The sequence below is a fragment of the Felis catus genome, chromosome X, assembly GCF_018350175.1.
Source record: "Felis catus isolate Fca126 chromosome X, F.catus_Fca126_mat1.0, whole genome shotgun sequence".
Classification (NCBI taxonomy): domain Eukaryota; kingdom Metazoa; phylum Chordata; class Mammalia; order Carnivora; family Felidae; genus Felis; species Felis catus.
This window is the reverse complement of record NC_058386.1, coordinates 124,926,951-124,950,908: the sequence shown is the minus strand read 5'-3', so window position 1 is coordinate 124,950,908 and position 23,958 is coordinate 124,926,951. Positions and strand designations below refer to the sequence as shown.

At 45.1% G+C, this 23,958-nt stretch overlaps 2 protein-coding genes across 7 annotated transcripts in view; both read right to left on the bottom strand.

The window, feature by feature from the left end:
- Positions 1–22,321, bottom strand: part of ZNF185 (zinc finger protein 185 with LIM domain) — a 95,342-nt gene extending 73,021 nt beyond the window's left edge. Inside the window, exon 1 of the mRNA XM_019824451.2 lies at positions 21,566–22,321. The gene's annotated coding sequence lies outside the window, so the exon portion shown is untranslated. The remainder of the gene's footprint in view (positions 1–21,565) is intronic.
- Positions 22,322–22,613: 292 nt separating this feature from the next.
- Positions 22,614–23,958, bottom strand: part of NSDHL (NAD(P) dependent steroid dehydrogenase-like) — a 29,580-nt gene continuing 28,235 nt past the window's right edge. For all 6 annotated transcript variants that reach the window (XM_004000985.6, XM_019824469.3, XM_006944091.5 and 3 more), the window contains one exon: positions 22,614–23,032. In XM_004000985.6, coding sequence (XP_004001034.1) covers positions 22,700–23,032 — 333 coding nt within the window. In that variant the 3' untranslated portion in view covers positions 22,614–22,699. The remainder of the gene's footprint in view (positions 23,033–23,958) is intronic.

Genomic DNA, 23,958 nt, shown 5'->3' with positions numbered 1-23,958 from the left:
TGAGAGTATTAATTGTTATAACATTTCTGGAAGGGTCATCTAGAAATATATAACAAAATGAAAGAGGAAGACTCCCTTTGACCCAGCAATACCAACATTTAAAAATTCCTTTTATTATGTGTATATATATATATATATATATATATATATATATATATACACACACACACATACACACACACATAATGGTATATATGTAAATTATATAAAATGTGATGCAGGTAAACATGTACCCACTAGCCAGCATCATTGTCTAAGCCTTTTGTCCTGAGTCCTGGTACTCAGGATGACCTGTCCTGGCTTGGGATGAACGACCAATGTCTCTACTTGTGCTCTTGATCCCATCTCCTGCCACTTACTCAGGAACATCCCACTAACATTTTGCCCTTTCTCTTGGGTCATCAATTATTTCCTCTTGGTTGGATCATTCTGATCAACATGCAAATGTGTTATAATTTTTCCCACCATAAAAAAGTTTTTTCTTTTGTTTAATGTTTATTTTTGAGACAGAAACAGAGAGTGCTAGCGGGGAAAGGGCAGACAGAGAGGGAGACAGAGGATCCAAAGTGGGCCTCAGGCCTTGGCGCCGACAGCAAAGAGCCCAATGTGGGCCTTGAACTTGGAAACCACAAAATCATGTCCTAAATCAAAGTTGGACGCTTAAGCAACTGAGCCACCCAGGCGCCCCAAAAAGTTTTTTCTTGATCACATCTTTCTCTTTAGCTGTTCTCCATTTATTGCCCTTCTCCCCTTCTCAGTAACAATCCTGGAGAGAACCCTCCACACTCCCTGTGACTGATTCTGTTCTATCTCATTCCACAGAGATGGTTCTTATCAAAACTACCACTGCTTTCCATGTTGCTAAATTGAACGGTCAGTTTCTAGTTCTCATTTTACCAGATATGTCAGCAGCTTTTGACATAGGAAACATTCCTTCTGGAAACACTTTTCTCCTGGCTTCCAGGACACCTTACTCTCCTGGCTTCCCTTAGACCTTACCAGCTCCTTTTAAGTTTCCTTTGACCTCTTCTCTTCACTCCTACCCTGTCTAACTTAACTTTGGAATAACCCAGAACTCTCATGTCTTTAAATACCATACGAAGGCTGATGAATCCCATATTTTCATCTCCAACTCAGGCCTTTCCCCTGAATTCCAGATTCCTGTATCACAAGACCTATTCAATATCTCCACTTGTATATCTATTAGGCATTGTATTTGGTGTCCAAACCAAACTCCTTATCAGCCTTTTCTTCCAGACTCATTCTTCCCATAGCTGTCCCTACAAAGTTGGTGGTCACACTATCCTTCCAGTGGCTTGGGCTGAAAACCTTGGTGTGATCTTTGACTCCTCACTTTCTCTCACTCCTTACATCTAATCCATTAGGAAATCCTTCAGCCCCACCTTCCCAATAGATGCAGAAATCTGGCCACTTCTCCCCATCTCTACCATTTGGTGAGTTTATAGTTGTTTTGTTGTTAGGAACAACATGGCTCTGAAAATTCCCTTATACATCTAATCACACAGGCAAGAGATTCCGCAGATGAGCAGTTCTCAAACTTTGGTGAATATCAGAATCCTCTGGAGGGCTTGTTAAAACCCAGAGTGCTGGACCTCATCCCCAGAGTTCTTGATTTGGTTTGGAATCCATCCGAATTTCTAAGAAGATGCCAGGTGATGCTGATGTTACTAGTGCAGAAATTACACTCGGAGATCCATAGCTCTAGGGTATATTATACCCAGGAGTGGAAATGCTGGGTCATAGGATTCATGCCTGTTCTATCTGACAACAGAACACTGATTCCTATTCCTTTCAGTACTGCTTGAGAGTTCCCAGTGATCCACATCCCTGCCAACCCTTGATGTTGTCAGACCTGTTGTATTAACAACATAGTACATACAAAATGTTAGCTCATTGTGGTTTTGAGTTGTATTTATCTTCAGGTGGCAAATACATGGGATATGGGGTGGGGGACATAAGTACAAGTATACTCATTGTAACGTTGTTTATGACATTTAAAAACTGGTAACAATCTAGGTTTCCATCAATAGGTACTTTCAAAATTTACAACAGGATACTATGTGAGTGATGAGGATGATGATTATAGGTCTCTAGTTATGGATATGGAAAATGCCTATAATATATTGTTAAACAAGAGGGGAAAAGAAGTTTACCTAAGATACATGACAGCATGTAGAGTGTGATTTCATTTCTGTAAAATTGTTCAAAGGAATTGAGAAACACCTTGGATAATGTTAATACTTGTTATCTTTAGGAGATGTATTCAGGGTTACCTTTACTTTCTTTTTTAAAATTTTCTGTAATGTCAATTCTTTTTAAGTGTGCATATCTCCTTTTTCTTTAAAAGAGTGATTTTGAAAAAATACATTCTGATATTTATGTTTGTATATAATAGAAAGTATCTGGAAGGTTTCACATGAAACTGGTCAGAATGGCTGCTTCTAGGCAATGGGTTTGTGTGGGCTGAGTGGGAAGGTACTTTGAGTTTTCTCTTTATTCCATTCCGTACTCTTTGATTTTTATGACAGTGTATTACTTTCATAATAAAAAAAACACACACTAATAAAAACAAAAAAGAAAAGAGAGTTATTCTTAACACCCAAGCCAGCCCTGCCAGCCCTGCCAGCCCCTGCTGTTGCCAGGCCAGCCCAGCCCACCTAGCTGTGCTGAGGCTCCAGAGACTTCACAAGGAACCCACTTAAGTTGTGCCAGACCTCCTCTGGCCAGGGAGCTTTCAAGCTTTGGAGCCAAGGCCAGTCATTGGGTTGCCCAAGAAAGAGTTCCTCCTGCTTCTGGGTGGTGCCTTGAGCCAAAAGCAATGTGTCACCCCCATAAAGCCTGTGCCTGTGGGCTCCCGCACCCTCTGTGGTGGAAGGAGAGGCCAGCCCCCCAGAGGGCACAGAGAGAAACCATTAACACAACCAAGGAGCTGACTGTCAGAGGTGGGCAAGCTCCAATAATGAAAGTCAGTGTCTCTAACAAAGCACTTTTAAGTCTATAAAGATCAGAGGTAGGAAGAAATAAATTCTACAAAATCAGAAGGTTGTAGAGATGATGAATGTGAAGTCATCTATGACACACTTGGATGCTAGAATCAGAAATCTCCCCCAACTGAGAAAGAATTAATTTGATCTAAAACAAAGACTTCACACAGCATGAACTGGATGTACAATGGGACTGCATACAGTTGTAGTTTCTCGAAAGGCACCAGAAGGAGAGATGCTTCCTCTTCACAGCAGCCCCTCTGAGCTCTGAGTGACTACCACATCAACACATGTAGCTAGCTCAGTCTCTTCGTGGAGTGTATCATGTGGTCATCATTCATTTTCCTTTGTCTCCCCCACAGCTCACAAGTTCCAGAAGACAGAAACTGGCCCCCATTCCTCTCCTGCCTCTTCCTAACAGGCATGAGGCTTAGCACACACTAAGTACTCAGCAAGTGTTGGGACAATGGAATGGGATCATCTCAATATAGAAAGAAAACAAAGATGCTATTTTGCAAATGCCCATGTTTCAAAATTGAAAGTAGACAGTCATAGCTGGATACCTCCTGGCATTACTGCCCAATCTGCTAGGGCCCAGTATGCCCATCAAGCCAGTAACACACAGAGCTTGGCTCACACTGTTGAGTTCAGCCTCCTTGGACAAGTGGGTCCCTCTCTAGGAACTGGCTTGGAAGAGGTGACAGTCTTTTGAATGTATACTTTCTCCTTAATAAAACTGCTATAAAAGGGGTGCCTGGGTAGCTCAGTTGGTAAAGTGTCTGACTTTGGCTCAGGTCACAATCTTGTTCACAAGTAGGAGCCCAGTAAATACTCGGTGTGTTTTTAAAACAGGTTAAATTCTGCTTTTTAAAGCTTTTTTAAAAAATTCATGTATATTTGCTCTAAAATATCACAATTGTATAGGATTGTATGAAGTCATTCCAGAAGGTGCTCCCTGAGCTCCATTCCTTGCTTCTCTCCCTGTGATACAGACAGAGGGAAATGACATCCAGAGGCGGGCTTCAGGTGGTCACACATGTTCTGAGTGTCTGCCTTGAGCCAGGCCTTGGTCCCACGTAGCTCTGTCTGGTAAGGGATACAAAAGTGCCTAAGAGGCTTAAAAAGTCACTGAGTCCTGAGGCAAGACCAGCCACTGGGATGTGGTGGGAGTCAGTGGGTAGAGACAGAATGATATTGGGGGGAAAATGGGAAGAGTTGGTGGTGGAAAGAATAGCCTGGAGGGGAGCCTGAATATGGCAGAGACCATACCCATTTAGAGCTTCAGGCCTCAAGGAAGGAAGAGGCAGAGGTGGAAAGTGGAAGTCATGTCTTCTTGGGGTAGCTGAGAGCTCTTTCAGGTCACAGGTCTCAGCCCCTGGCTATGCCCACAGGGGATACGGGCTGCTCTGTCAATGCTTGCAAAAAAGGAGAAGGATGGAGGGAGAGAGGGAAGGAAGGAGAGATGTCCTATGAGTGAAATGTCACCATCAATCAAGTTTCTTTACAGCTCATTCCATATGCGTAAAAGCTGGATTCACAGTTTTTTTTCGAGATGAATAAATCTTTATTCATTTATTATATTTCTCCAGGGAAAAAAGCAGGGTAGAGAGAGAAGGTCAGCATGTGCTTCAAGATAATAGAAGGAAGAAAAAAATAATGGAAAAGATAAGAATCTAAAATGCCAACCCTAAATGGGGGTGGGGGAAGGAGTGGGCTTCCTGCTCCATGGGAAGAAGAGGAAGGGATCGGGAAACTGGCAAAGGCAGAGCCCCACCCTATGAAGTCAGGACTCCACATAAAGCTAAGTAAATGTGGATTCACATTTGTCTGTCTTCTATTAGCTCATTTGTGGCCCCTTTGATGCAAGTTTCTTGTGCCAGCAGAAACATTCCTATATGGCTGGGATATACTTTCATCTCCCCTTTCCCTGGCCACCACTCCCAGGTTCCACAGGCAGTACCCCACTAGCCCTCATGTCCCTTGGTCTGGAGGGGTTAAACTGGCCCGTGCACAAATAGGACAAGGGTTTGGTGTTCATTAGAACAAGGAATGGGCTTAACCTGGAGGGAGTTTGGGCTAGGAATGAGAGAGAGGGTGCCTACTTGCTTCAGTTACTTGGACAAATCTTTTACTCGGGAATTAGATTTATTCATGTGAAATAATTGAGGAAGGGAATGGAGCAGGAATTTAGTCTTCAGGACTGCCATTCTAAGGGGCAGGTAATGAAACTGGTTTGGGAGAGAGTGAGACTGAAGAGCCCATGTGACATCCGAGTGGAGAAGATGAGCCGACAGCAGGATATTATAGGCCTGGGCCTCAGAAGGACTTTCCAGAATGGAGACCAAGTGTGTTGGGGTAAAGGCAATTTTCAATGACCCCTGGAGGCCACAGAGGACATGGCATCACCTAAGCATTATGGTAAGAGTTGAGTGCATGTAGAATGTTAAGGAAGGTCAGGGAGGAGCCCTGCCCAGCTCCACCAAAAAGAATCCCCAATGAGGAAGGAGCCTGAGAAGAAAAGATAAGGCATCAGGAGTCACATTTGCCAAGACTCATCCTGTTGCAAGGAGCAGAGGAAGTGAGCATGGCACAGAGGTAACAGGATGCCCACCAGGTTTGAACTGCTTGCTCCCAAATGATTTGTTCCCTCTAAGAGCCAAGGACTACTATAGCCACCAGCTAAAAATGCCCAGGATGTACAAAAGATGGCAACAGAGACCTTACCATTGTCACTAGCCACTGTTGCCACCCCTTGCCACTCCCACACCTCCCCCTACCAGGGAAGGAAGGAGAGTAGGAGCTGGTTTGTGCATGGCAGGGGATTGACAGTGGAGAGATTCCCAAAAAACCCTCAAGAATTCAAAACTCTCCCATGAGTTAGTGTCTGTTAATTTTCTTGAAGAGGGTGTGGTGGTGTGATGGCCTCAAGGAGGCTGCACTAGGGGAAGGGAGAGTTAAATCAAGTCTGAGATTGACATTTTAATCTGCTCTCTATTTCAATAACCGAGCTTCTAAAACCTGCCCAAGATGCTATTAATGAATGGGCATGCCTTGCTTGACGTGGCTCAACTGAAGAGAGTGATTAGAGATACCTAAATAGCTGACGGGTTTTAATGCCTTCTATGTTGGACCCTGTGCCCAGAGCTTTATAGAAATCATCTCAGTCCACCCCTACAGCAGCCCTCTGAGGGAAACACTAGGACTATCCCCATTTTACATATGAGGAGACAAAGGCCCAAGGTCACACAGCTAACAAGTGGAGCTGGACTCCTAACCTCCACTGTTATTAGCTCAATTATTCAGTACATGTGGAACCGGGTTGGGGGCATTTGTGGCAGCTACACTAGTCTCACCAATGGCAAAGCTAATACTTATTAAAAGGTTACTATATGCCAGACATATTGTTAACAGCCTCTGTTAGTAGATGTCTTGGGAAAATTCTCTTGAGGGACTTGCACTACACTAACACTTCCTAAGGAGACTTTCTTTTTTTGGTCAAAATTAAATTACTAGAATTGTGCAGGCCTTAAATAGAAGAGAGGCTGATGCAACTTGCTGCTTATGCCAGAGTTTAAACACCTGTACAGAATGTCACATTTGAAAGAAAGCATGTAATTGGCTTTTAGCAAGATATTTCTAGAAAGATCAGAGAATGACTTGTATTTGGGCAGCCTAACCTTGACTATATGACTGCTTGAAAGGAGAGAGAGAGAACTACACATGGTCCAGATTAGGACACTGAAACTCAGAGCAATGAGGTCATTTGCCCAAGGCCACTCCACTCAGGAGTGGCTGAGTCTGGAGAGCAATCTGAGGCAGCCAGAGACCTTCAGAAAAATCTCTCTGCTGGGTACCACTAAATTCCCCCAGGAGACTCAGTTTGCTGGTTCTGAAAGCCCTAGAAGGGATAGTACACACATGTGGATGCATACCTCCAGTGTGGATGGGGTGCTGAGGGACTTTATATTTGACAGATTCTACTTCCTCTGCCAGGCTGGAGGTCAAACTTCACCTTGAGAGGAACCTTCCTGAAGGTGCAGGTCAGGAGGGGAAGGGACAACCTTTGAAACATACACATGTCCAGGCTTTACCCCTAGAGCTCCTAATTCTTTGAGATAAGATCTGACAATTCACATTTTTAACAAATGTCCCTGGAGATTCAAATGTACTCCAAAGATTAAGGACTGTGGCTCCTGAGTAAGGCATGCAGGGTGGGGTGGGGAGTTTCAGGAGAGTAAAGCAGGGGTGGAGCTGGAAAAATTGTGTGGCCAGGAAACTTCCTCAACCTGGTTTGTCAGCCTTGGGTCCAAGGGCATGAAGGTATTAAGGATACCAAAGATATGAAAGTAACTGAAGGATGTTCACATTTATTTAAAATGCATTTTGGGGGGCGCCTGGGTGGCTCAGTTGGTTAAGCTTCTGGCTTCGGCTCAGGTGATGATCTCACAGTTAGTGATTTAGAGCCCCACATTGGACTCTGTGCTGACAGCTCAGAGCCTCAAGCCTGCTTCAGATTCTGTGTCTCCCTCTCTCTCTGCCCCTCCTCAGCTTGCACTCTGTCTCTTTCTCTCTCTCAAGAATAAATAAAACATTTAAAAAACTAAAAAAAAATTAAAATACATTTTTGGGGCACCTGGGTGGCTCAGTCGGTTAAGTGGCAGACTTTTGATGTCAGCTCAGGTCTTGATCTCAGGGTCATGAGTTCAAGCCTCATGTTGGGCTCCATGCTGGGCATGAAGCCTCCTTAAAAAATGCATTTCATTAGAAAGTTTGACTATTGGTGTGTTATTGTTCTTAAACTGAATTTTATCATTTACATTAATATGAATTGATGCTGCAAGATTTGGTTTGCAATTGAAGGATAATCTAGAAGTTTGAAATAAAATACAAATTCATAGAAAAAAATGCAACTTAGAAAAGTCCAAATAGTTTTATAACCCTTTAAAAATTGAATCAGCAATTAAAAGTCTCCTGTCCCATAATAGTCGATTTTATATGTCAACTTGACTAAGCTACCCTCCTCATTTACTCAATCAGACACTCTTCTAGGTGTTGCTGTGAAGGCATTTCATTGATGCGATTAAACCCTTATAATCAATTGGCTTTCTTTTTTTTTTTTTTTTTTTGGTAAGGGACTTAACATTTTTTTTTTTTGAAGATACATTTTAAAATAATAGATTACAGGGGCGCCTGGGTGGCGCAGTCGGTTAAGCGTCCGACTTCAGCCAGGTCACGATCTCGCGGTCCGTGAGTTCGAGCCCCGCGTCGGGCTCTGGGCTGATGGCTCAGAGCCTGGAGCCTGTTTCCAATTCTGTGTCTCCCTCTCTCTCTGCCCCTCCCCCGTTCATGCTCTGTCTCTCTCTGTCCCAAAAATAAATAAACGTTGAAAAAAAAATTAAAAAAAATAATAATAATAAAATAATAGATTACAGATATCAAATATGAGGCATTTTGAAAGTCTCCATCAAATTTCCATTTATTATTCATTGCCGCTTATATTTTTTTTCCATTTAGAAACCAACTATTTATTTTGAGAGAGAGAGTGAGCACACGAGCAGGGGAGGGGCAGAGAAAGAGAAGAGAGAGAATCCCAAGAAAGCGCAGGGCTTGCAACATGGGGTTCCATCTCACAAACCATGAGATCATGACCTGAACCAAAATGAAGAGTTGGATGCTTAACCAACTAAGCTACCCAGGTGCCCTTGTGATCAATTGACTTTAAGGGAAATTACCTTGGATAATCTGGGTGGGTGTGATTCAATCCATTGAAAGGCCTTAAGAACAGAGCTAGAACTCTCTCACAGGAGCTAAAGTTGCCATTCCCAGGAGGCCTGCCCTTCTTCCTAGTCTGTCCTATGGCTTCCTGGTCAGCCCCCAGCATAATGTAAGCCACTTCCTGGTAATAAACTTGTTTATATAACTATTATTGATTTCTTCGGTTGACCCTGATTGATACACCTCCCCTCAAACAAAATTTTTATGTGTATTATTTTCCTTATTAAAATATTGAAAATAGGGGCACCTGGGTACTTCAGTCAGTTAAGCGTTTGACTTCAGCTCAGGTCATGATCTCGTGGTTTGTGGGTTCAAGCCCCGCATCATGTTCTGTGCTGACAGCTCAGAGCCTGGAGCCTGTTTCGGATTCTGTGTCTCCCTCTCTCACTGCCCCTCTTTTGCTCGTGCTCTGTCTCTCTCTGTCTCAAAAATAAACATTAATTTTTTTTAATATTGAAAATATTTTCAACTTTCCAGTATGATTTTTTGACCTATAGTTATTTAGAAGTATGTTGCCTAATTTCCAAACATGCTAAAATTTCCAGCTGCTTTTATTATCAATTTGTAGCTTAATTCCATTATTATCAGAGAATACACTCTACATGATTTCAATCCTGTTCCCTGTAGATATCTTTTGAGTTTTTAATTCATTTCCTTAAACATAGTAAACGTAGTTCATTTATAGTATGTGTCTGACAAGGATGGTTGCCACAGGTGAGCTCAGGAAAGTGACTGAGAGTTGAACTATGGAGCCAGTGTCTCCCTGTGGATCTAGGACATGTTACTGGGAGTCAGTATTGTCCACACTTTAGTTACTTGCATGCTATCTTCACCAATTTTTGCCATATCTAAGTACCACATATGCAATTATTTACTTAAAATGTGTTCTTTAAATTGACTCATTCTTCCAAAGTCATACATATTTACATTAAAGGTAAATTTTATATTACTATTCCAAATGGAAAACTAGTCATTTGCCATAAATAGAGGGGAGCCATAAAAAGAAACATTACAATAAAAAGGGAATAATATGACATATTAACTAAAATATTGTGGTTTTATGAATGGTTTAAGACTGAGACCTGTTCTCTTATTGTTAAAGTAGAAAATTTACCAAGTGTTTGAGGATCTAATGAAATGCTAGCAGTATAGTGCAGGGCAGTAGGCAAAGGATGGACTTTCCAATACACATTATCTGTAACATAACATTAAAAAAACACTTTTCTCAACATTTTGCAATCACCATTGCAAAAAAATCATCAATGGATGCTAAGTCTATGGGAGGGGGCAAGTTACATGAAAATTATTTGCATGGGGGGAATGTAACTATACAGGGGAGAACTTGGCTATCACTTTGGGTAATCAAAATTAACATCATCTACTGAGAAACTTAACAGAAGTCCATGGGGGAGGGGAAGAAGAAGAAAAAAAGAGGTTAGAGAGGAAGAGAGCTGAAGCATAAGAGACTCTTAAAAACTGAGAACAAACTGAGGGTTGATGGGGGGGAGGGGGAGGGTGGGTGCTGGGTATTGAGAAGGGCACTTTTTGGGATGAGCACTGGGTGTTGTATGGAAACCAATTTGACAATAAATTTCATATTAAAAAAATTAAAAAAATAAATAATTAACATCATCTATGGACTTCAAGCTGTATTACAAAGGTAGAATCATCAAGACAGTATGGTACTGCCACAAAAACAGACACTCAGATCAATGGAACAGAATAGAGAATCCAGAAATGGAACCACAAACATATGGCCAACTCATCTTTGACAAAGCAGGAAAGAATATCCAGTGGAATAAAGACAGTCTCTTCAGCAAGTATTGCTGGGAAAACTGGACATGGAGAAAAATGAACCTGGACCACATTCTTACACCATATACAAAAATAAATTCAAAATGGATGAAAGACCTAAATGTAAGACAGGAAGCCATCAAAATCCTCAAGGAGAAAGCAGGCAAAAACCTCTTTGATATTGGCCACAGCAACTTGTTACTCAACACGTCTCTGGAGGCAAGGGAAACAAAAGCAAAAATGAACTACTGGCACCTCATCAAAATACAAAGCTTCTGCACAGTGAAGGAAACAATCAGCAAAACTAAAAGTCAACCAACAGAATGGGAGAAGATATTTACAAACGACATATCAGATAAAGGGTTAGTATCCAAAATCTATAAAGAACTTATCAAACTCAACACCCAAAAAACAAATAATCCAGTGAAGAAATGGGCAAGGACATGAATAGACACTTCTCCAAAGAAGACATCCAGATGGCCAACCAACACATGAAAAAATGCTCCACATCATTCATCATCAGGGAAATACAAACCAAAACCACAATGAGATACCACCTGACATCTGTCAGAATGGTTAACATTAACAACTCGGGCAACAACAGATGTTGGTGAGGATGTGGAGAAAGAGGATCTCTTTTGCACTGCTGGTGGGAAAGCAAGCTGGTGCAGCCACTCTGGAAAACAGTATGGAGGTTCCTGAAAAAATTGAAAAAACAGAACTACCCTACAACCCAGCAATTACACTGCTAGGTATTTATCCAAAGGATACAGGTATGCTGTTTCAAAGGGGCACATGCACCCCAATGTTTATAGCAGCACTATCAACAATAGCCAAAGTATGGGAAGAGCCCAAATGTCCATCGATGGATGAATGGATAAAGAAAGTGTGGTATATACATACAATGGTGTATTACTCCGCAATCAAAAAGAATGAAATCTTGCCATTTGCAACTACGTGGATGGAACTAGAGGGCATTATGCTAAGCGAAGTTAGTCAGTCAGAGAAAGACAAATATCATATGACTTCACTCATATGAAGACTTTAAGACACAGAACAGATGAACACAAGGGAAGGGAAACAAAAATAATATAAAAACAGGGAGGGGAACAAAACATAAGAGACTCTTAAATATGGAGAACATAGAGTTGCTGGAAGGGTTGTGGTAGGGGGGATGGGCTAAATGGGTAAGGGGCATTAAGGAATCTACCCCTGAAATCATTGTTGCACTATATGCTAACTAACTTGGATGTAAATTAAAAAAATTAAAAAAAAATTAATATCATCTAGATGATACCCTTACAAGGACACAACATCATTTCATTGGGTACTCATGTGGGAAAAAAATGTCCTTGGATCCTACTGTATATGATACAAAAAATTAGTTTCAGACAGACTGCAGGTCTAAATATGAAAGGTAAAACAACAAAGCTTCTAAAAGAAAAACAAGAGAATATCTTCGTGAACTTTGAGTGGTGAAAAATTTCTCAACCATGACACAAAAAGTACTAAATATCAAATAAACATTTGATAAGTGGAATAAATGAAAACGAAGAACTTCTGTTCATGAAAACATACTGTTGAAATGAAAATCCACCCCAAACATGAGAGGAGATCTTCACAATACAGAAATCTAACAGAATACTCATCCACAATATATCAAAGAAACAAACAAATAAACAACTATAAATCAACACTATGGGTAGGTGAGCTAATAGGAAAGCAGGTAAAGATCAGAACAGGTACTCCGTCTCAGTAGTTCTCAGGAAAATGCACATTAAGGCCATAAAATGTCACATTTAAAAGAAAGAACACCAAGTGTTGGCAAGGATATGGGGGCAACTAGAACACTCGCAGATTGCAGATGGGAGGGTAATTTGGTACAACCACTTTGGAAAATTCCTTGTCTTTATCTATTAAAGCTAAATATATGAGTTCTCTGACCCAACAACCCCGTTATTGTTATAAGTTGAATTGTGTCCTTCCAAAATTCATATATTGAATTCTTCTACCCTGCCCTGTACCTCAGAATGTAACTGTGTTTAGAACTAGGGTATTTCAGGAGTCATTCAGTAAAAATGAAGTCATTAGAGTCCCACTTGGAACAGAGTGGGCCTTAGGCCAATATGACTTCTTATAATGAGAGGAGATTAGAACACAGACATGCACGGAGGGAGCATGTGAAGACACAGGGAGAAGAGAAGTCTGCAAGCCAAGGACAGAGGCTGCAGAAGAAAGTGAAGCTGCTGACATCTTGATCTTGGACTTCTAGTCTCCAGAACTGTAAGAAACTAAATTTCGGTTGTTTAGGCTACCCCATCTGTGGTACTTTTTCATAGTAGTCTGAGCAAACTAAAACAGGTATATAGTCAACACAATTGCATATACATGTTCGACAAAAGGCATACAAAAGGAATATCCATAGCAGCATTATTTATAGTAACCAAGAGCAACCCCAATGCCCATCAAAGTAGAAAGAACAAGTCAGTCATGCCATGTCCACAACAGTGGAGCATGAACTCCAACTGCAAACATATGGATGAGGCTCTCATACATAACGTGGAGGGGCAGAAGCCAGATGTGTAAGAGCACATACAGTGTGGTTCCATTTATGTAAAATATAAAAATGGGCAAACCTAATCTCTGCTGCTAGATGTCTAGGATAGCGGTTAGCCACAGACACATAGTGAGTAGGGGGGGACCAAGAGAAGGGGCTTCTGGTGTGCTTGGTCATATTATGTTTCTTGATCTGAGTGCTTTTATACAGACATGCTGTCTTTGTGAGCTGTCTTCAAGCTGTACACTTATATATGATATGCATGATATGCATATTCTTTTGTGTCTATTTTGTTTCAATACAGTTTAAAAACACAAGAGCACCAAATTTGGAGTGGTCCCCCTGCCCCCAATAGTCTGCAGGATTGGAAGAGAATTGAACAGGAATGGCCTTTCTTTATTTGTTACAAGTACCATTGACAATATTCCAGCCTATGTGCTGGGACACACGGGGTGAGGGAAATGAGCAGCTTTTGCCTGGCGTTTAGTGGGGACTGGCAAGAGCAGACTGCCTGGCTCATGAAGACCCTGGCTGCTGGGGGGAAGACAAAGGCAGGCGCAAATAGAGTCAGGAGACCTGGGACGAGGCTGTTGACATCATCCATGTTATCAGTGGCATAGTTGAAGACAGGACGCCAAACCAGTCCCCTGACTCTGTGCACCATAGCACATCTACTATCTACCAACGGGGGACCCTGGTGTGGTAAGGACAGCTGCAGCCCTGCCCCTCCCCACCATGCCTCATGATCCTTGTGGTCTAAATGTCTCCCCACTCTAACTTGGAATAGGCTCCTGCCTCCAGGTATTGCAAACAGCTATTTGCCCAGCTCAAGTACTGTTCATCTGCTGGGGTCCTGAATAGAAAGAGTAAGGGGATTCTTCTCCTTTGTTCCACAAGGGGGGTACACAGGCTCTGAGGGTGAAAGAAAGAGCCCCACAGGGCTATTTCTGGGATATCTGAAGATACATCTGAGTTTTTGTAGTCTTTTGTTTAAAACTTCCAGTAAGAGCATCTCAGTGATGTGGAACAGGGCAGGGGTGTGTAGATCAGACACAGACACACATAGTCACAGAACCATTTGTGTCATGTGTATTTTATTGGCCAAGAGTGCCCATAGCCGGTCATCTTCTAAAGCCTGTGGAGTGGAGGAGGGTAGAGGGCCCTCCCAGATCAGTGTTCTGTGGGACGGTTGCAAAAGGCACAACATGTTACCACAAGACAGGCTCACAGCCCAGCAGTCACCAGACTGCCTGTGGCTAGATCTGGGCACGGAATGGAAATGATGTCACTAGAGCTTCACGTTATTTCATCCAATTAACTGAGAGTTAATTACTATGTCCAAAGTGCTTTGAAGCTGAGGAGCACTGTTTATTCACAATTAAGGTGGAAGTGGTAAGCTCAGAGAGGCTGCACAAGGGGTGCTGGCATTAGAATGGGAAGATGGGCAAGGATTCTGCTTCTGTCTTGCTGTGAGGAGCTAGGGGACATTTGTGCAAGTGTCTGTAGGAGTGTCCTGGGGCTGCTGTCAAGTGCCACACATCGGTGGTGGCGGGGGGTGGGGGTGGGGGAAACTAAGGCAACAGGCATTTATCCTTTCACAGTTCTGGAGGCCAGAAGTTTGAAATCAAGCTGTGGGCAGGGCCATGCTTCCTCCAGGGGGGGAAGATCCTTCCTACCTCCTCCAGCCTCCAGCTTCTGGCATTACCCCAGGCATTCATTCCTTGGCTCAGGGCCACATCACTCCAATCTCTGCTTCTGTCCTCCACATAGCTGTCTTCCCTGTGTCCGTGTCTCTATTTCCTCTTCTCATAAAGGCCATCATATTGCATTAGGGCCACCTGAATGACCCCATATTAATGTAAATGATAAATTCATTTTGAGAACAGTGGCACACCTAGAGTCTTCAGTCCCACTTCTTCTAGAAGCTTTGGCTCTCTCAGTCACCCCCACATTCCAGTGCTGAGGAAAGAGTGAGGGAGGGAAACTCTTAGGAATGAAGCACTCATTGGGCACTGGAGATCAGATGGGTCCTGTTATGGGTTGCATTATGTCCCCCCAAAAGATATGTTGATGTCCTAATTCCCAGCGCCTGTAAATGTGACTGGATTTGAAAATGGGTCATTACTGTTTTCTCATTGTTGCAGGGTTCTCTCTGGCTCTGTGGAGCACTCCTGCTGGGGTGGAGAGAGGTAGGCCCCAGAGTGCCAATGCCTGTGCTGGCCTTGCAGGGATCACAGGGATCACAGGGATCACAGGTAGGCCCTGCCTTGAAGTACTTCTTAGTGCGGAGGGAGGCAGGTACATAAGCCAGGAGTCTTGGGCTAGAGTCATAGGTGGAAGAAGCCCCAGGCAGGCACAGTGGGAGCCTGGGAGAGAGTACAGCAGGAGCTTCACCTGGCCTGGCTGCCAGCCCAGTAGAGATTTGTAGGAGTCAGCCAGGCAAGGACAGCAGAAGGCATTCTGGGGAGAGGCCCCCATGTGCTGCCATTAGCAATGGGCTTCCTAGTCCAGTGGGAGTCCCTTTAAAGCTCCAGATCAGACTGCCTGCAGAGTCCCTGGCTTAGAGGGGCCATAGATGTCAAAGGTTATCTTGGGCTCAACACTGAAGGCAGCTTTTTAGCATTCAGTGGCCTGGCCAGAACTGACTTTGATGAAGGGAGCAATCAGACAATTGACTGTGAATAGGACAAGGACGTCAGGACCCTTGGTTCTGCGGTACCTCGATGCAGCCTGTCCTGTACAGCCTACCGTGCCTTGGGGCCTCGCATCTAGGCCCAGTCTCTGCAGGCTTGCTTTCAGCACCACCTGGGCCCGTATTAGAGCCCTTTTGGCTGGCTATGGCTAGATGGTCTTCAGGTGGCCTTAGCTTAGCCTGTGCTTCACTTCCCTAAACACTAATCCCAGCCCCAAATATAGCACAAAGAGGCATGTCCAAATCCTAGTTCCTCTCCTGCCAGGACATGAGAACCAGTCCCAGGCCTTGAGGCAGTGCTGAGACCTAACACTTGCTCACCTGGGCCACTGGATTCTTAGGCCTTTCCAAACCCGCCCTGCAGATCCACCCACATTTCTCAGCACCTTCTAAACCTGCACCATCATATTAGTGACCTCTGTACAGGATTTGCAATCATCAGTCAGTGCCAAACTAGCCCAGTGAGTTATTTGAATAGTATTTGGCAGACAGGGCTGCAGGGATCCAGCAGTTTGTTTGAAGCCCATGGCCTGTCAGGAGGTTGGAGCATTGGCCCTTTACCCAGGGACCTACCTCTGTCACCTTGGTGAGGGGACGACTTTCCCTAGATTCATGGCTGCTGAGCCTGTTGGGACTTGTCTGTCCTTTGGCTCCCTTCCAGCTGGAGGCTGTACCTTACTGGCCACTGTTGTAGATTAATTGCCCCCCCAAAATGTCCACCCCTTGAGATGTATTGATGGAAGTGGAGATGGGAGCGATGCACTCTGAAGATGGATGAAGGGGCCACAAGCCACCGCTTACAGTGGTGTGTGCCTCTGGTCCCCCTTGCACTCTTTTCATCATATAAACACAAAGGCCACCATGTCACTTTTCAGTGGGCAATCAAGTCCAAGTTCCTTGACCCTTGCAACCTCACGTCCTACCATTTCCAGGCACAGACCAGTGTTTCCCTTGGCCTGGAAGCTAGGCCATTCCTTCTCTTTTCCAGCTGGCCAAAGTGGGCTTGCCCTATATGTATGTATGTATGTATGTATGTATTTATTTAGTGTAAAAATATTTGATGAATAAGAGGTCAATAATTTTTAATATTCCTAAATGGAATATGTTTATAAAACAGGTTAAAATATATTCTATATCTTTCAGATTTACAGTGCTTTGTATTTTTTTAATTTATGTATTTTATTTTTTTAAATATAATTTATTGTCAAATTGGTTTCCATACAACCCCCAGTGTTCATCCCAACAAGTGCCCTCCTCCCTGCCCATCACCCACTTTCCCCTCTTCCCCACCCCCATCTACCCTTAGTTTGTTCTCAATCCTTAAGAGTCTCTTATGATTTGCCTCCCTCCCTCTCTGTAACTTTTCCCCCCTTCCCCTCCCCCATGGTTTTCTGTTAAGTTCCTCAAGATCCACATATGAGTGAAAACATATGGTATCTGTCTTTCTCTGCCTGGCTTAAAAGTAGCCATTCTAATGGGTGTGAGGTGGTATCTCATTATGGTTTTGATAGGTGCATTTCTCTAACCATTAGAGATGTTGAGAGCATCTTTTCAAGTACCTGTTGGCCTATTTGTCACTCTTAAGCGGAGGTTGGCAAACTTTCTGTAAGGGGGAAGACAGTAAATATTTTAGGCTTTGTGGGTTACAGATCTCTGTCATAACTGGTCAACTCTGCCGTTGTAGCATGGATGCACCACAGACATGTCAGCAAATGGATGTGGCTGTATGCCAATAAAATTTTACTGACTAAACACAAACAGGATTCAACCCCAAGTTCAGTTTGTGGACCTTTGCTCTTAAGGGAAAGAGCACTTGGGATATTACTTTCTCTGTGGGACTCTCTGAGGGTAAATGCTCTATCTTGGTCACTTCTGCATCCCTTTGGACTTAGCAGGTGCTCAGTTAATATTTTCTGAATTGATGGTCCCCACCCCTCCCCACAGAGAACAAAGCCAGTGGTGTGTATGTCTACCAGTACCTACTAGAGAAGGTGTCTCCCAAGAGTTGCAGTACAGGGCAAGGGCTGAGAGGCTTTCACCCTCTTCCCTCTCTTTCTCCCCTACCCAGTTCATGCTAGAAAGTTTTCTGGGCTGAAGGATCTAATGTGAACAAACCTTCTGGGGCTGAGTGGGTGAAAGAGCTGGCAAAGCGTACACTCTAATTTGGGTCCATTATCATTTGAAGTCTTCCACAATTGACAACTAGGCAGTGCTGGGGTAAAGAGGTGCATGCTGCTGATGGAAGGTTCTAGTGTTTCTCCACATGCCTCTTTTTAGTCTCCATTCCTCTTATTTGTGCCTTTTGAGCCCTTCATGTTGCAAAGCCTCAGATTAGAGCCTGTGCCCCTTCCTCCCCAGATGGGCACCTTTGCTGTGTAAACTGCCTGAATCTCGGTGGATAATGTGGGGTGCACTAACCTAGGGGATTTTGAGCTTGTGGTTTAGCCCTGGCTCTGCTAATTGCCTGAGTGCCCTACGCCATGGCTTCTTCTCTCTGGGGCTCCCCCAGCTGGTCAAAGTGGGTGTTAGTAGCTTTGTCCTCTAAATTCCCTTTCAGTCTGGTCCCAGGAGTAGCCACTGCACAGGACTTCAGAGGCAGAGAAACAAATCCAAAGTCCCTGGACCTTGAGGAGTGTAGCGGCTTGTAGGAGACCCAGGCAGCTGAGCCAATGACTGATGGCAGTGCAGGCTGGGCTTTGTAGGAAGCCAGGAGAGAGAGACTGTAGGGCAAAAGCTGTGAGGAGTGAATGATGTTGGAAACAAAGTTTGAAAGAACAGGTACTTGCCCAGCAGGACCAGATACGCTGAGGTGAGCTATGCAGAGCAGAATGGAGCTGAGGAGCCATGAGGAGCTTATAGGCTAGCTTGCTGGTGCTGGGTGGAGAGAGGGAAGGCAAGGGGAGTTGCAGAGAGGTATTTCAGTTCAGCAGAAGGGAGAACTTTATACCAGCAAGGGCTGTTATCACACAGCAAGGCAAGGATATCCTAGTCAGTGGATAGAAATGTACACCAGCACTTGAAGGGCTGTGGCCAGAGGCCTAACGCATTTCTGTCCCATCTGACAAGTCCACTTCTACCTTGCTTCCAGTCCTTCTCTATCTTGAAGTCATGGACCTACAGGCAGAGCAGCTGGCCACAGCCACCTCTCGGTCCATGGACACTGCCAGATGGAGATGCTAATGAGGCCTGGGAGCTCCACTCTGGCCTCTTCCCTGTCAACTTGTCTCTCTTGGACCCTTCCTCAAAAGCAGGCTTCCCTACAGCTGCTGGCACCCATCCCACCAGCTTGGATTTTGTATTGGGCCATAGTCATCTTTGAAAGCTGACAGCTCCGTGCCCTCTGTTGACAAAAGACACATACTCACAGATGTCCCAAAGGTTGTAGCCAATTCATAGAATTCACAGACCTCCCAATTCCACGCATGAATGCCAGGCCTGGAACCCCTACTCCAACCAGTCCCACTGGCTGTTTCCTTCTGTTGCTGCAGTTACTCTAGGATTTCAAGCCAGGCAGGTAATAACCCCCATTTCTTGAGCACCCACTTGGTGCTGTGGGGATGTTGGTTGGCTCTGCCCTCAAGGAGCTCCTAGCCTGGTAGGGGTGGGAGGAAGTACACCGAGGGAATACATTAAATAAAGCGAAGATTGAGAGCTACAGGCTGGGAGTCCCGAGCAAGTGGATGATTTCCAATTGGGAGAAAGAGGGTAAGCTTTTTGCAGGGAAGGGATCTGGCTATTTTGGATTTGGGGACATAACAGGGAGAGGACAAGACAGGCAGCCAGGGCAATGTGAGCAAGGGGACGTCTGACAAGGCATGAGGAGTTTGGCTGGAGTGCAGTAGGTGTGAAGCCCAGTGGAAAAGGCTGGAAAAGCAGGCTGAGCACAGGTTGTGAAAAACTGGCTGCAGAATGTGTTCCAGAGAAAGTTGGGACCCACTGAAGTGTTTTTGACAGAGGAGGGACAAATCTAGGTCTCTTTTAGGAAGGATGACCTGGAGATACATAAAGTCTGGATCAGGGGAGGCAGACAGATCATCTTGGCTGTCCCAGTACACCCGATCCAGGTGCAGAGAGGGCCAGGTGCTGAACTAGGTCAGTATCAACAGGGAGGGAGGAGGGACTGAAATGAGAGACCTCCCCAATGAACATGCAGAACTGGGCATGGACTTTCAGCTGTCCTCAAGCTGGGAGAGAACTGCCTTCCCTCCAGCATGATTTTACAGATGGATATGCCATGGGGGAGAGGCGCAGGCCTAGGTTGGTTCTCTAGGATGTTATTTTAGGGAGGTGTACTGCAAGGCTATCAGCCATCAGGAAAGGGACAGATTGGGGTGGCCCAGGGACTCGGGCTGGTTAGGAAGACAAGTTCAGTCTTGCAATAACTGAAGCAAGGTTCTAGCTGGACTTGGTGACCTGGTGGGAGTCTCCTTCAGTGGTGGGGAGCCATGCGTGGAGCCCGTAAGCAGAGTGGCAGGCTCACGGAGTCTCTGCTCAGTAAGTCTGAGGTGGGGCCCCATCATTTCTAACAAGCTCCCCATGGGGGTGCCAAGGCTAGCCTTCCCGGGCAGTTGGACTTTCTCCAAACGGATGGGGGTGGGGGTGGGGAGTGATGTAGGTCTGAGTCAGGAATACAGGGCAGAGCAAGGAGTCATAAAAGCCCTCTGCGGCAGGGAGGGTAGCTCCACTGCAATGTCAGCTCCAGGTTGTACCTGTTTCATTCACCACTGAAGCCCAGGCAGTGCCCAAAAAACGTGTACAATGAATGGGTGAACAAAACAAGTGAGCAGACCAGAGGTTCCCTGAGGCAGTAGATACAGATGGACAGGACGTACGAACTCTGGACAGTTCGGTGAGGGACACCTTTTGTAGGGGCAGCTGGTAGCATTTTCCCAAGAAAGCTGGGAGGACAAAGCTGTGGGCACTTTGGTCTGCCAGTCTCCCTCTTCTAGGCCTGAGAGTCTCCTCCTCACAGCTCTGAAAGCAGAGTCCATCAGTTCTATGCCGTGGCCTCCTCCTCCCTCCCACTCCGCCTAAGAAATCAAGCAGCAAGCTGAGTCCTTTCCAGGTGCTCCCACTAAGGCTTCATTTCTATTTCCATGGCTACAGCATTGCTCAGACTTTTGTTACTTCCTATTTGATCTCCCAGGCCCCACACAGGGTGGTGATATAAGCTTCTTGATTTTTGCCCTCCACTGTGTAAACCCTGAACAGTTTCCCATGCATACAGGACAAAGTTTAAGGCCTCTTGGCTTGGCATCCTCAGCCCTACTTATCTCTTCAACCAAACCAACCTCCCACTGCTCCATGCCGCACCCCCCCCCCCCCCCCCCCCCCGCCCCAAGCCAGTCTGGTCACTTCTGTACTTCACTGAATCTGAGAAAGACAACACACTACTAATGAACTTATGACAAGTCATTGCTTATGAACCTGGCCTTTCAGCCTGAAATGCCACCTAGGGGTCTACACCTATGGACCCTTTATCCATCCTTTGAGGTCCAACTCAATGCTGTCGCCTCCTCGTTGGAAGCCTTTTTGATGGTCTTGCCTGGAAGCCATGTCTCCTTCCCCTGAAATTACACCACCTTGTCTCCCAGGCACCCCGGATTGTGAACATATATCAAGCTCCTCTATTCTAATTGCCTCCGGGGCAAAGACCCTGTCTTATTTCTGCTTGTGCTCCCCTGCCCCATCAGCTTCATACAGTCTACCCCCAGGCGGGGGTGACGTTCCTATCACACATACCTCATGGCATGTACAAGACCTTCACTTTACTCCAGTCTCTCCTGCTGCCTCTCCACCCCTGGACAAAGGCAGAGAAGAAAGCAGAAATCTTTAACATTACATTTCAATGAGTCTGGGAAGAAAGCAGGTTCTGTAAGCAGAATATCACCAGAAAATAGAGAGCACTGAAACAGATGTGCTTTGCCTTTTGGAAACTGGCTGAAGGGTTCTATGAACGTGAGCTGCAGAGAAATAGCCCTTTCTGCATCATCTCGTGGAGTTTCTGCCCAAACTCCAAGCAGATCCAGGAGGTACTTCTCTCTGACCTCTTCAGTGGCAGACTGTCAAGTGGCCCCACGTCCCATGTTAGAACAGGAACTACACAGCTGAAATGGCAGGCTACTGGGGCAGACTACCACCTTGCAACTAAAATGGACAATGGGGCTCTGCTGCTAAAGAGACATGTGTCCATGAAAGAACATTTTATGAAAAAACAATGCAGGCAGGCACACCAGCTACACCTGAGAGAGAACCTGGACGCATATATGGAGGTGACCAACAAGCGGTCTCTTCCCTCTGGAGATTGCTGGTGGTGGGGTGACAATTATTTAAAATTTTTAAAAGTTTTTGCTCTAACTTCTGTGTGTATTTGAAATGTACATTTGAAGTTTCACCATGTGTTTATAACTTCTGCTCTTCTTCTAGTATATCTGTATTATGTGGCTCCCCGAACAGTTTGTGGCTTCTCCTCTAGTATCAGTTCACATGGAAGAAAATGTACTTTCTCATGATCAATTAGCAAATGGGTTGTTTCTTCCCTATAGCTTCCTTGATTATGCACAAGCACACTGGAATGATAAGTAACCCAGGACTCAGGAGGGGTGGCAGAGAGGAAGAGGGAAAGAACGAGAACACCACACAGCAGAATATGAAGCTGCCTGCTTTAAGAAATTCAAATCCAATCCTACAAAGGGAGAAATGTCTGCTGCTTTCTCCACCCTTGTGGTCGCAGAAGAGCTGGGTGTGGTCTCATCTAACTGGCAGGAGGAGACCTAAGCTCAGAGGAAACTCGCTTGAAGGAGGTTAGTTTATTGATCCACAGGGGACAGTTAGTGGCTGGGGAATGCACTGAGAGGGCCCAGTATCCGGGGTGCCTCACTTGACCTTCCGCAGGTGGTGAAAGCCCTGTATAGTCCTTTCTATGGCGTCATCCATGGTGACCAGGGGCCGGTAGCCCATGACCTGTTTGGCTCTCTCACAGCTGTAATAGTGGAATGTGCCGGCCAGTGCAACCCGCATTGGTGTGAAAGTGGGCTGGACACAGATGATAGGACTGATCACCATCACCAGGAGGGACAGCAGAAGAGCCAGGTAGTAGGCCACCCAGTACGGGATGTGATACTTGGGGGCCTCATAGTTGAGGCCTGTCAGGATACGAGACAGGAATGTCCAGAAAGGGATGGGCTCGTCATTGGTGATGTGAAATGCCTGGAGAGAGAACAAGAAGTTAGAAAATGCTCCCCAGCTGCAGAGGTGAGAAGACCACACTTGGAACTTGGGAGCTTAGCCACATGCTGCTGGCTCAGCCTGGGACCAGTATTTTAGGAAGCTAGTGGCTCTCCCTGCCTGCCCACCTAGTGTCTCCAATCTACCAATGTCAGACTGCGGCAGAGGGGCTTTTTTGGTTTGCAGCTATGGGCAGGTAGCCTTAAAGTCGAGAGGGAAGGTGAGGAGTTTTACCTATGGGCCAGGATTTTTAAGTGAAGCTTAGATTGAATTCAGGAAAGTATGTTTGTTAATTGCACTTAATTTAATAATAATGTTCTTCATGGTAAAACTCTTTATCTTCAGATGCAACAAACAGGTTATATTACATTTCTCAAATGTGATGTGTTTCATCTAAACCAAAAGCCATACACTTACCCTAGTCCTACCACCCTAAGTGTTACAGCAGTGGGAAAACAGCAGAGGTCCAGGAGAAAAATGAGGCCCAAAGAGGGACTTCCAAAGGTAGTGGTGAGAAACAGGAAGATGGAGGCCCTATGAGTGGGAGGAGAGGGTGAGGAGGCCCTAATGTGCTCTCCCCTCTCTGCATGAGGGCTCACCTCCCCTGACATGTCCATCCTGCCCACCAGGTGCCAAATGCCAGGACATTTAGGTATATCCACCCCTCTGGAGCGGTGAGAGGCATGGGCATGGGTGGGCAATGGGGGAGAAATGGAGAAATTTCCAGAATAAGCAGGAGAAAAGATGAATAGGAAGCACCCCATCAAATGTACGTGGGACCCTGCTGGGAGCAGTCAAGTCCACTGTGTGTATCCAGGTCACGTAACATGGAGAACCAGGTCCTGAGTGTTTACTCAATTCCAGCTCATTGGCCCCAGATTTGGGCTGTTTGGAGCTGTGTGGCACTG